Raw genomic sequence first — 12,611 nt, 5'->3', positions numbered from 1 at the left:
ATTTTTCTCGAACTCTCTTTTGAGAGAACCAGAGTGATTTTTATTGCAATATCTAATAATCTTGAAAACATTCATCCTAAGAGGCTAATATTATAGACTCATGGACTAAGGATCATTAACGTCTAAACCACGTAAAAAATCTATCTATTTATTATTTGTTATCTGTTATCTTTTCTAAGATCTCAAAATATTTGGTTTCTGAAAAACTCGGTAAATACCTTTTAATTTAAATATTATATTATAAATTCAAGATTTATTGAAAGGGTATCAAACGAAGAATATCTCTCCTAGATGCCTATTAAAGGGGGACTTGAGCAAGGCCTATGATACAATTAACTAAGGATTCTAGGAAAATTTGTTAAAGGCTTTCAAGTATCCCTCATTATTCATTGGTTGGATCATGACTTATGTGAGAGGTACTTCCTATTCGTTGGTGTTGAATGGTAGAGTTCAAGGTAGACTTCTAAGGGCTAAAGGGCTAAGACAAGGTGATCCCATGTGTCCCTTACTTTTTACTCTGGTTATGGAGTACTTCACTCGACTCCTTATTGTCCAATCCAATTCTAAAGATTTCAGATTTCATCCGCTTTGCAAGGATCTTAAATTGGTGAGTCTTTGCTTTGCGGATGATCTCATTGTGTTTTGCAAGGTGAGGGTGGATTCTGTGCAATGTATCATAAGAGCTTTTAAGCAATTCAGTGGATGTTTTGGTCTGAATGCTAATAAAGGAAAATCAAGTGTTTACTTGGCTGGAGTTGATGACACAAACAAGAGAAAGATCATGGTAGTGCAATTTGGAGAGGGATCCTTCCCTTTGAAATATATGGGAGTCACCTCGAGGCCAACCAAATGGAAATATGCAGATTGTGAGATTATTATTACTAAAATAAGAAGGAAGATGTCCAATTGGACAAGTAGATATCTCACATATGAAGGCAGAATTTAACTTATAAATACTATTTTGATCGACATTAGAAGCTATTTGATGAATATTTTTATGCTTCCCCAGAGTGTGATTAAGGAAGTGAATAGACTTTAGAGGAACTTTCTTTGGGGGAAGGAGGAAACTCTAACAAGCTTCATCTGTCCTTTTAGGAGTTGGTTTGCAAACCGAAAAGATTTTGGGGGTCTTGACTTCAGAGAGGGGACAAAATGGAATAAAGCGGCTATGGTTAAATACTTATGGGCTCTAGTTTTGAAACAGGATAGTCTTTAAGTGGATCAATATGATTTACTTAAAGAGTCAAAGTGTTTGGATTCATGAACTCAAGCTAGATGTAAGCTGGTATTAAAGAAAGCTTATGAATTTAAGACATTGCTTCTCTCCAAGGGATATATATGAGGCATGCTGCACAAGTAAATTCAAAATCAGTTCTCTTTATGATAGTTTTATATTTGACTTGACTAGAGTTACATTTGATCGGGTTGTTTGGTATCGTATGGCTGCACCAAAACCTAGATTCATTTTGTGGCAAGCTGTGCACTCTCATCTTCTTACCAAAGATCAGCTTGCTAGTAGAAATATTAATATGGATTCAGATCTCTATACTGTTTGTGAAATTGCTAAGGAGGATCATGGGCACTCTCTACAAGGGTAATTAGTCGAGTTGAGTAGTGGCAGGATTTGAACTCCTGGTCAAAGGAGCTTGGGAGCTGGGTTCGGTGGACAGAATCACAGAGAGCTCTCTCTAATTTAGCAGAGCTAAAATATGCGGCCTTAGCTGGTGTGGTCTATAACATTTTGATTAATAGGAACTTTTGTGTTATTGAACATAAGTGTTTGTCGATGGATTGTATTGATAAAATGATTAGAGAGAGTATCAAAGTGTGTTTATCACTTTTAGATAGGGGGAGGAATTCTAAGGGTCAAAAGCTCGCTAGGATGTATATAAGTCACCTTTAGGTGTCTTTGGAGTCAATTTTATTTGGCTTTGGTTTGGTTGTAATTTGCCTTATTGATTAATGAAGTTCTTCTTTGATAAAAAAAAATATTAATAATTTAACATTCATGGATATATTAAAATGTTCAACTCTTTATTAAAATAATCAGGGTATAAACCTTAACACAAACACCAACTTTTAGTGTAGTTTTCTTAAAAGATGGTCGTTTTTCTTATACTGTTGTCGTTTGCTTTAATCATCTAAAACCCTTTCGTCTGCAGTAGAAGAGTAGAAACAGGTTTTATCCATTTCATTTCATTTCATCACAGAACGAAGATTTGATCAACCAGGAAAAATGATTCGAACCATGGCCAAGCTATCAAGGGCAGTGGCTCGAACCACTAAGCTCCGACCCAACTCATTTGGGTTTAGCTCCTCTTTCTTGCAGCGGCCTCCGGTGTTTACGAGATTAATCCATGGTCAATTCAACGCCTCAAACCCCAACCCAGTTGCTATTCAGATGATCGACTACGCTCTCTCTCATGCCAGGTCCCAAAAATCAGGTTTCCAACAGATTGATTGAGCTTCTTAAAATTCGTACTTTCTTTTTTTTTTTCTTCTTTTTGAAAGTAAATGTTTTGTGGGTTGGATTGGGGTACGTGAAAATATAGATGATTCGTATGGACAAGGTCTGCTTGTGCTTGAACAGTGCCTTTCGACTCAACCAAGTGAAGGGCAAGCATCTGATGTAGATGATACGAAGGGGATGATCTTCATGGCCATGTCTACGTTGCTGTCTGAAAGGTTCAATTGTTATTCATATTGGATTATTATTTGCAAATCCCAATTGATATTTTCTTTTTTAGTTTTTTGTTTCTTAACTCAGATAAATGGGATATTTTTCTTAGAGGAAACTTTGATGAGGCAATAGAAAAACTCCAAGGAATTCAAGATTTGCAATCCTCTTCAATTGGTCTTAGAGGTAAACAAAATAAAGTTATTGTAGCATTTATATATTTATTTTGTTGGGTTCGCTATTTTTGACTAATGAAACTATCTGAATTTTGTAAAGTTGCTGCATTGGAAGCTCTTGTTGGACTACACTTAGAGTTGGGCCAGGTGCATATCCACATTATTTAAACCTTTCGAGTGTATATGTAATTTTGATTCATGGAGATGATTCTCCCTATATAGGATGATACTTCATCAATGGTCGCAGATAAATGTTTAGATATTTTGGGAGAAAATGGTACTCAGTTTAGCAGGGGAGTTAATGAGGTCTTAATTGCTCGTGCTAAAGCTGCTAAAGGGCTGAATGAGCTCGTCTGTGGAAATATTCAGTCAGGTACAGCTTACGCTGGAATGAATGTTTTTCAGTTAATATCATGTCATTCATAATTGTTGTATACATAATACATAACTGTTTTATATTTGGTTCTTTTCAGCCGAGTCTTTCTTCCATGTACCTGATGATAGCAAAGGATTAGCTGGTGAGGTTCATTTCCATGGTCATTGTTTACTGTTAGAATACGTAATGAAGTCCATTTCAATTATTGCACATATGCTCAACATAAGTGTATCATAAAAGAAAAAACAATACACTCTTTAACAACATAAGAGCTTAAATCTTGGAAATTTAATTTCCTCAAACCCATTTGAAAATATATACATATACATAAATATAAATAGACATCATGATTTACTTTCTCTATATGAATTTTCTTAAACTAGCTAATACAACTTTCTGTTTCAAGAAGGTTCTGTTTGCTTGATTGGGATAGGGCATAGGCTCAGACCTATGAGAATAGATTGCCAATGGCTTATTACCTTTTTTGTCTACGTTATATGCTCCATGAAGGCTATTGATTCATACGAGGTGCTAGAAATGTGTAGATTTCATAAGCTTTACACCAATGATGACACTTCCATTTCACTCATTTTAGCAATTTTACATTTTTTTTATTCCCATATCTCCTTTTGTGTCTGTTTATTTCTACTATACATATGTTGTGATTTTGTCTTACTTTGGCGTTTGATCTTCGATTGTTTGGTAAATATAGTCAGTGCTAAACTATCCTGTGGAGAATTCTTGCATACAATACAGAATTTTTCTTTGGCAAAGGAATTATACCAGAATGTAATTCAACAATTGTCTGAAAATAAATACTGCATCAACTCAAATTCACTGGCAGCTTGTAATATGTCCATGGAGGAGGTTTTGTTGTCAGCTACATGTGCTCTGGGACAGGTTGAGGCACAGCTTGGGTAATTCTCTACATTAGTAGCTATCTTCTTTCTAACACGGAACACTTGTGCCACAAGTCTTACTCATATACTTTCAGGAATTTTGGTCATGCAGAGGAGATATTGACCAAGGCTCTAACTAATGCAGAGGAACATTTCGGTAAACTACATTTACGATTATGATTGACAGTGATATTACTTTCTAGAATATATAAATTACTTGATGGGTTCTTAACACAAATTTACGGATCATTTGTGCTCATGTTGCACTTTATAAAGGTTCTCATCATCCAAAGGTTGGGGTTGTCTTAACCTGCATAGCTCTCATGTTTCGGCGGAAAGCAGTTCAGGAGCATTCGAGTTCTCTTTTGATTCAAGAGGTTAGATTCTTACTTATTGGTAGGCAGGTTGTTTAAAATAACTACTCATCAAGTTACTTTCAAGGATTTGGTTTACTCAATTTCCCTTTTAAGTTAATGAAACTTTAAGTATTTTTTCAGTTGAATTAGCATCAACAGATTAATCTAGAAGTTTTTAGTTTTAGTTGTCCATGGTTATTATAAAAACTTTATTGGTATTTTTGGAGTCATGGTTTTAAGAGCTTAAATATGTAGGTTTTGATGGTATATATTTTGATGTCTAACTTTGAAAAACTTTTAATCGTTACTAGTCGGCATTGTGATTTAATAATTGTCGAACTAGTTTTTTCTGAGTCTTGCATATTGCTGATGTTGTAATGCTTTGCTCGTTTCTGTAGATTTTGCTGGTTCCATAGACTTTTCAACCCTTACACAAACTTGTCATCGTTGTTTGCTGTTAATTTTGTTAAATCTATTGGGTTTTTGGATATTTGAATTTTTCATTCCTGAAACGTACTTATGTTTATTTCAGCTTTCATTTTAGTATTTATGAAAATTTGTTCTATTGCTGGATTTTCACCTCAGTATTCTTACTTACAGGGACTTTATAGAAGGGCAATAGAGTTGCTGAAAGCTCCGCCATTGGAAACTGAAGGTACGGTCAATAGCTTAATAATTAATTAGTTATTTAAGGGTTCAAAATGAGGGGGAAATTTAAAAGTAATGTCTTTTTTTTTTTTTTTTTTTTTTATTTTGTGGATTCTGTAGGTGCAGACGCAAAGGTAGCTAGATGTGATATTATGGCCCTTGCTAGAGGTAATAACCAAGAATTTAAAATGGTTTTTAAAGGAAAAATTAACTGTAAATGTATCTGAATAACAAGTCCCTGCTGCATACACACCGAAACACAACTAGTCAACTTTACTTCAAAAACTCTTTCTACGCTATCTGGTATAAGTGATTTGAGTTGTGGCAGCACGCTATGTTGATTCTGTAAAGGGTTTTTATGTATATTTTTGGACTATAATGCTCTAGTGTGTTTAACTATGTAGGAGGCTATGCTGAAGCACTCAGTGTGCAACAGAACAGAAAGGATCAAGGGGAGAGAATGAAGAGTTGGGCAGAGGCTGCATGGAGAAACCGCAGGCTCTCACTGGCAGAGGCACTAGAAATGTCTGAACCATCTTCCAAATCTCTGGTCATCGATACTCGAATAAGCAGGGTTCTGTAGTTTTTTCATTTCCTCATATCTCTCTCTCCTTAAAAATGTTCATCTCTTGCAGTTTTATGCCATGTATAAACTTCTCGTAACTTTTGTTTTTTTGCTATAGAAGCCCCGGGGATTTCCAGGGTTTTTGTACAAGGATATGGTGAATAAACCAGTATGAAATTTAAACTCATAAATACCTGGTTCATTCATGTACATCTATGAGAAACCGAACACAGAAAACAGTAGTGCAGTGGCAAAATATGAGTCGTGTATATAAGATAAAAATAAGATATGAGGTTTATTACAAACAAACTTTCAATCAAATAAAATGTCAAGGACTCTACATTGGTCACTGAAGTTGCATCGAATAAGCTCACAAAGGAAGATCAAGACCTTTTCCAATTTCCACACCTATCAATTGTAGTATGCCCTTGTTCAGTATCTGGGTAATGAAAAAGCAAACGGTTAATCGAATATAAACTATACTTTTTAACGGTAATAGTAGAAACATTATATATATATATATAGAGAGAGAGAGAGAGAGAGAGAGAGAGAGAGAGAGAGAGAGAGAGAGAGAGAGAGAGAGAGAGAGAGAGAGTAACTAACCAGTTCAACAATGAAAGTTCCAATGAGACCAATCATACAAGCTCTAGAATTCCATGTCTCAGCGATCCTTGTGAACCCAAGAAATGGTGGCTTAAATTTTGGCTCTACTTTCGGCACTACCACCTGAAAATATTTGTACCCTTTTGTTAAATCTTACTAAAAAAGAAAACCCAAGAAGAAAAAATATGATGAATAGAGTTGAAACTTACCCCAGCGGGAAGCTTTGCAGCTTGTACTCTGAACTTAGTGGAGACTGGACTCTTTAATGTTGTGCAACTGAAATTAAGATTACCCAAGAAGGGTTTCGGTGTGATTTGATTATTTTTGGTCCAAACCGTAGATGGTAGCAGAGACGAAACTGTTGAAGTTGCCATTCTTAATTTTGGGGTTTGATGTTGAGAAAAACCATACCATAGAGAAGGGTTTATTGGTCTCTCTATTACACAAAACCTTATCTTCTCAGCGAGAGTTTAGTGACGGTTGTAGAATATTCCGTAAGAAACAAAAGCTTTTTGGGGCTCATATTATGCCATGTTGAAAGCTTCCATCACACAATTTGTTTTTTTTTGTTGGGTCCCATCCCATTCCGTTCCTTGGTATTCATGATGCTGAGTAAAGAAAATTAATAGGTAGGTGGCTTGTACATGGTGATTTGTGTGGCCCACTGGCTTTAGGATTGATTTTTTTTTTTTCTTTTTATTGGCTTTAGGCTTTAGGATTGATTGGTACTATCACTAGTAGTAGTAGTCCCTAGTCATGTTCTATGCTTAAGCTTAGACCATGAATCGTGTTCATGTTCTCCTTGTAGCCGTCCATTTTTATTTTGGGGCAGTCAGCAAAATGGTATTTTTCTTATCCATTTTGTATATAATTATCAAGAACAAAGCATAACATAAAATAAATTATTTCCACTAATTATCTTTATTTTTTAATCAAATTATTGCACTAATAATAGTATACCTTATAGTGCTTGACACTTTAAAAAGTGCCACTTAGCATTTTTCATCCCATCTCAGTACAATGTACAATCGAATTCATTGCCAAGTGTAACGTGCATCCTAAGATGGCACATTACAAGCTAAGTGGTGTCCACAAGTTGGCTAAGTGGTAGTCAAATGGTGGCGCATGTTGTGGTGCATGCTGATAGCATGTTGATGCTTAGTTTGTATGCAGTGGCATTTTCATAAATATCTTCAATATTGTCCGAAACGAGACAGGACTTGGTATTCGCCATTTATTTGGGTCTACAAATAGGATAGTGCAATCGGTTTAGCGAAACTAGGTGATTTGGTATATGGTTCTTCCCATATGTCTACAGAGCCGAAATCATTTATGTTCCTCGTAGAAGGCTAAAAGCTGAAAATGCTATTTAAGGGGGTACCCTGATGTCAGCTCTCCACCACCCCTTGCACCTTGGTGCTAAGTGAGCTACTACTAGTCACTGGGACTAGTAGGGCGGGCATATGAGGACCACGAGAGGACTCATATGTTTCCATGAGTTGGAGTACTCATGGACATTATCGGGTCGACCCTGTAGTGCGTCGAGGAATGCCGCCAAAGGTTCACTGGTACGTTTCCCTTGGATTGTCGATATGCTGCTTGCACGGGACGTGGCCTAGATCCTCCAAGAGGCATCATGGTGCACCTTGGCCACGAGTCTCAACACGAGATGACACGGGTAGTCATTCGTGGGCTAGCTTACATGCACACATGGGACGGATGCACCATGCTGGAAAAGGACAAAGGTCTCGTGTATGCAACTAGTTTGGTGGCTTGTCTTGAGGGCCTGCCAACATGCGTGGAGGCATGGCACCTTGAGGATGGGACGTATGGGAGTCCTTGGGTGATGAGGGAGACTGTTTGGACAGTATCGAATGGGGCATGATAGAAGCGTTGGCACGTTAACTTAATATTGGCATCTTGCCACACTTGCTACCTTGGTCACGAGTGACAAGGTGAGCGCAGGTGTTGGGATTTGCCTTATCATAGTGGGAACCTATGGACAGTGCGAGTATCTTGGCTAGAGAGCCTCGACGCATGGATGCACTCATGGATGCTTGCGAGCATGACTCGACGGGAGTTGTTCGAGGGACGGAAGTGTGCACGAGGCAGACGATCGCGCGAAAAATGAGCCCATTGTTACTCGGATGGTTGGAAGGCTGACCTTGGCTTAGAGAAGTCAAGGTGCCGCACGGGTGTTCTGGTGCCTGAAAAGGTGAGCCCGTGACAGTTGGCATCAAAGCCAAGTTCATCTCAGTGGGAGGTGAACCTGGTTGGGCCATCCTAGAGAGGATGTAGGCGTGTGGAAGGATGCTAGAAAGATAACTACCACGTGCAATTGTGGAGAGGCGCAACAAAATGTTTGAAACATGTTGGCGTAGTACAAGATTGAGGGGATAGTCCATACTGTATGCTTGGTACTCTAGGCCAAGTTTTCCTGAGTGATCGTAAGCCGCAGGAGGCGCTTTTGTTGAAAAAGAAGCTTGTTGGCAAGGGTGTGGAAGTAGTGCAGGGACTGTCAGATTCTTGTTAGTCACGACAAAAGTCAAGAGTTGATGACTGAGATGGTTCAGATTGGGATACACATGGAATGCTTCAATTGCTACATGGGTGGGTCAAGAGGAACGCACATGGAGATCAAGGGGGTGGAGGCCGCAATCTTCAGAGGATGGTTGTACTTGGAGGTGTTCGCATGCGAGTTTTATTTGACCCATATGGAAAAGCAGAGGTAGTTGAGTGGAATATGTTGGCTTGTTAAAGCGTCAGAGGGCGTAAGTCACACAAAGGCATCGATAGAGATGCGGAGTTATGGAATGAATGCATCAAAGAAGCCAGCAGGGCTGAGAAGATCGAGCGCAAGCGTTGAGATGGCGCTAGAGTTTGTATGGAGGCCAGAGGGTCGTGCCAGTGAGACTTAGGAGTCATGTAAGCCTGTGAAGGTCGATAAGGGTGTTAGAGTTGCATGAAGGCCAGAGGGCTACATCATTGGAACTTAGTACATTGTGGGAGCCAGAAGGGGTGTGATGCAAGTGTGAATCAATTGGATGGTTGAGTGGTTAGTGCATGCATGTAGAAATCAACAGGGGTGCTATTTGAGATAGTTAACTCGAGAGTCACATCCCGCGGGATGCACTTTTAGATGACATGGTGTGCATGAAGAGTTGGGGCAGTTAGGCATTCACATGGGGGCATGTTATCAAGGACGCCAACAGATGAAGTGGGGGAGAGACCTTCACGGTTCACTCAACAGACTAGTTATTCATTACAAGCATCGAGATGAGTATCATGGAGATTGATTGTTGTTCAGGATGTAAAGTCAAGAAGACTCAGGACACAGGCAGAGCCAGTTATCTACGGTGAAAGTCTGCAGGACTTAGGTACTAAGATAACACCATGGCAATGTTGGCCTAAGGTGAAAGTCAGCAAGACGAAGGGACTAAGGAAACATTGAAATGTCGAGGGGCGAAGAGTCAGAATGACCGAGGCATTAGCTCAGCATCTTCATCAAAGTGACATGTGGAATGGAGGAATTGTATGCGAGTAGGCGGTTAGCTTAGGAGCTATATCTTGAGGGGTATTCCTCTAAGAGAGAAGTTTTTCCCAAGTTGAAGTGGGGGAGTCCACTAATTCATGTGTTTGAAGAATCAGGGTACTTGTTCAGTTTTGGTGTGTGAATCTAGAGGAAAACACTACAATAGATGGGTTGTTCAGTGCGAAGACTTGCATGATTGTTGCAAGCTACAGATAGACAATATGCAAGGGCGTAGACTGAAATCAAGACTGAGCTAGTTTGCCGCATGTTATGGGCGTGTTTTGTGTTTATGGGGACATTGGTGTTGTACGGGACACTATAGGCCGAATGATTCAGAGAGCATATGCCGATGGGATATAGCGGAGTGGTATGACTTCAAGTCTTAAGAGTATGACTAGGTGTTATCAAGTTTGTTGAAAGTTAGCGAGTCATCAGAGGATGGAGGGTTGATTTTGGGAGATGAGCTTGTGACACAGTTTTGGGAGCGGACACAAGCAGGAGCTCAAAGGAGCAAGTATGCAGTGAGTTAGTGGGGCCTTTTGCATGAAGCCGTGGGTGTGCGGTAGGGCCGGAGGGCCAATGTTGTGAACTTCGTGAAGAGAATCTGTGCAAGAGTGCACTTGGTGCTGCATTGGGTGCAGTTGGCTTGCGAGCCTCGTCCAGGTGGGACGCACCAAACTTTATCCAGCGATCAGAGTGTCTTGCTCAATTACCATCAGGAGGATGGTGCGCCATAGAGTTGGCGTGTGAAGTTTCTGGAGGGACTTGTCCAGAGGGACCTAGCTTTAGTGGAAGCGTGTTTTGTAGGTGCCGTTGGAAACGGTTGGTTTGTGAACCTCACCCTGAGGGGTGCACCATATTTAGTCCTTGTGAAAAGGAGTATGAATTGGACGATTGTCGAGTGAGCTACAATCAGAGGATGTGGTAGCTTCAGGGTCAGTGTTGCAATGACTACTTGCTTGATTGGAAGGACGTTGTGATGGACTCAGAGGAGTTCATGTTGGGCGAAGTATTCTAGCGCGGAGGCACTACTCCATGGGTGGTTCTGAATAGTGACAGTGGCACAAGGTCTTTGATCAAGTCCAAGAGTGGGCGAGCAAGATCGTCACCAAGAGGGTGGTTCTATAGAGGTAGAGGGACAAGTGCAGACTTAGGATTTAGGAGAAGCTTGGAGTAAGCTTAGGAGTCGAGATCAGGAAGATTTGCCTGCAGTCCGTCGATGAGGGCATCGACATGTTGAAGTGGGGGAGAGTGTAATGCGTGCTAAGATGGCACGTTACAAGCTAAGTGATGCTCACAAGTTGGTCAAGTGGTGGTCAAATGGTGGCACATGTTGGTAGCATGCTGATGCTTAGTTTGTATGTAGTAGCATTTTTGTAAATATCTTAAATATTATCCGGAACGGGACGGAACTTGGTATTCGCCATTTATTTAGGTCTACAAATAGAATGGTGCAATTGGTTTGGAAAAACTAGGTGATTTGGTATATGGTTCTTCCCATATGTCTATAGAGCCAAAATCATCTATGTTCCTCGTAGAAGGCTAGAAGCTCAGAATGCTCTTTAAGGGGGTACCCTAGTGTCACCTCTCTACCACCCCTTGCACCTTGGTGCTAAGTGAGCTACTACTAGTCAGTGGGACTAGTGGGGCGGACATATGAGGACCATGAGGGGACTCATATGTCACCATGAGTTGGAGTACTCATGGACATTATCGGGGCGACCCGGTAGTGCGTCGAGGAATGCCGCCAGAGGTTCACTGGTACGTTTCCCTTGGATTGTCGATATGCTGCTTGCACGGGACGTGGCCTAGATCCTCCAAGAGGCATCATGGTGCACCTTGGCCACGAGTCTCAACACGAGATGACACGGGTAGTCATTCGTGGGCTAGCTTACATGCACACATGGGACGGATGCACCATGCTGGAAAGGGACAGAGGTCTCGTGTATGCAACTAGTTTGGTGGCTTGTCTTGAGGGCCTGCCAACATGCGTGGAGGCATGGCACCTTGAGGATTGGACGTATGGGAGTCCTTGGGTGATGAGGGAGACTGTTTGGACAATATCGAATGGGGCATGATAGAAGCGTTGGCACGTTAACTTAATATTGGCATCTTGCCACACTTGCTACCTTGGTCACGAGTGACAAGGTGAGCGCAGGTGTTGGGATTTGCCTTATCATAGTGGAAACCTATGGACAGTGCGAGTATCTTGGCTAGAGAGCCTCGACGCATGGATGCACTCATGGATGCTTGCGAGCATGACTCGACGGGAGTTGTTCGAGGGACGGAAGTGTGCACGAGGCAGACGGTCGCGGGAAAAATGAGCCCATTGTTACTCGGATGGTTGGAAGGCTGACCTTGGCTTAGAGAAGTCAAGGTGCCGCACGGGTGTTTCGCTACCTAAAAAGGTGAGCCCGTGACACCAAGCTATTAATTGTCCTTGTTATATATGTATGAAGGAGGTTCTAATGGTTACATTAAATATGTAACCATCATGGTTATATTTTTTTTAGGCATTAGATTATTATTGAATGGTTGTGATTAATTTAAAAATCAAATAAAAATATATAATAATTAACTTATAACCTAATAGTCACCTAATAATTTATTTCATTTTAAAACTTTGATGAAGATTAAATATACTTTAAAATTAAATAAATTACAATTATTAATTAATTTTTCTTAATTTATTATTAAATAAGGATCTTTTAGCAATTTTTTTTGTCCTTAAATTATTAAAATTTTTATAGCAACTCTTTATAATTTAAAATTATACACA

General features: G+C 40.0%; 2 protein-coding genes across 2 annotated transcripts; one reads left to right on the top strand and one right to left on the bottom strand.

The window, feature by feature from the left end:
* Positions 1-2,166: 2,166 nt before the first annotated feature.
* LOC115697638 (uncharacterized) lies at positions 2,167-5,888 on the top strand. Its single transcript, XM_030624720.2, has 12 exons — positions 2,167-2,444; positions 2,553-2,685; positions 2,790-2,863; positions 2,954-3,000; positions 3,076-3,226; positions 3,327-3,371; positions 3,942-4,146; positions 4,224-4,285; positions 4,405-4,505; positions 5,085-5,139; positions 5,253-5,300; positions 5,537-5,888. Exons 1-12 carry the CDS (start codon positions 2,237-2,239, stop codon positions 5,713-5,715), a joined length of 1,308 nt encoding a protein of 435 aa, XP_030480580.1. The 5' UTR covers positions 2,167-2,236; the 3' UTR covers positions 5,716-5,888.
* Positions 5,889-5,940: 52 nt separating this feature from the next.
* Positions 5,941-6,957, bottom strand: LOC115697639 (light-harvesting complex-like protein OHP1, chloroplastic). The gene is made up of 3 exons (XM_030624721.2): positions 6,510-6,957; positions 6,301-6,423; positions 5,941-6,136 (listed from the first exon to the last, which is right to left on the bottom strand). The coding sequence occupies exons 1-3, from the start codon at positions 6,672-6,674 to the stop codon at positions 6,068-6,070; spliced, it is 357 nt and encodes a 118-aa protein (XP_030480581.1). The 5' UTR covers positions 6,675-6,957; the 3' UTR covers positions 5,941-6,067.
* Between the last annotated feature and the right edge of the window lie 5,654 nt (positions 6,958-12,611).

Source organism: Cannabis sativa, chromosome 7 (genome assembly GCF_029168945.1).
Source record: "Cannabis sativa cultivar Pink pepper isolate KNU-18-1 chromosome 7, ASM2916894v1, whole genome shotgun sequence".
Taxonomy (NCBI): Eukaryota; Viridiplantae; Streptophyta; class Magnoliopsida; order Rosales; family Cannabaceae; genus Cannabis; species Cannabis sativa.
This window is presented reverse-complemented; position numbering and strand designations above follow the sequence as displayed.

Excerpts from the sequence above, each read along its gene's own strand:
- LOC115697639 (XM_030624721.2), bottom strand. The coding sequence starts at position 6,674 with ATGGCAACTTCAACAGTTTCGTCTCTGCTACCATCTACGGTTTGGACC. Across the intron at positions 6,424-6,509 it reads CTGCAAAGCTTCCCGCTGGG|GTGGTAGTGCCGAAAGTAGA; the intron begins GTAAGTTTCAAC and ends AAATATTTTCAG. Across the intron at positions 6,137-6,300 it reads GAACTTTCATTGTTGAACTG|ATACTGAACAAGGGCATACT; the intron begins GTTAGTTACTCT and ends TTCATTACCCAG.
- LOC115697638 (XM_030624720.2), top strand. The coding sequence starts at position 2,237 with ATGATTCGAACCATGGCCAAGCTATCAAGGGCAGTGGCTCGAACCACT. Across the intron at positions 2,864-2,953 it reads CTCTTCAATTGGTCTTAGAG|TTGCTGCATTGGAAGCTCTT; the intron begins GTAAACAAAATA and ends AATTTTGTAAAG. Across the intron at positions 5,301-5,536 it reads TATTATGGCCCTTGCTAGAG|GAGGCTATGCTGAAGCACTC; the intron begins GTAATAACCAAG and ends TTAACTATGTAG.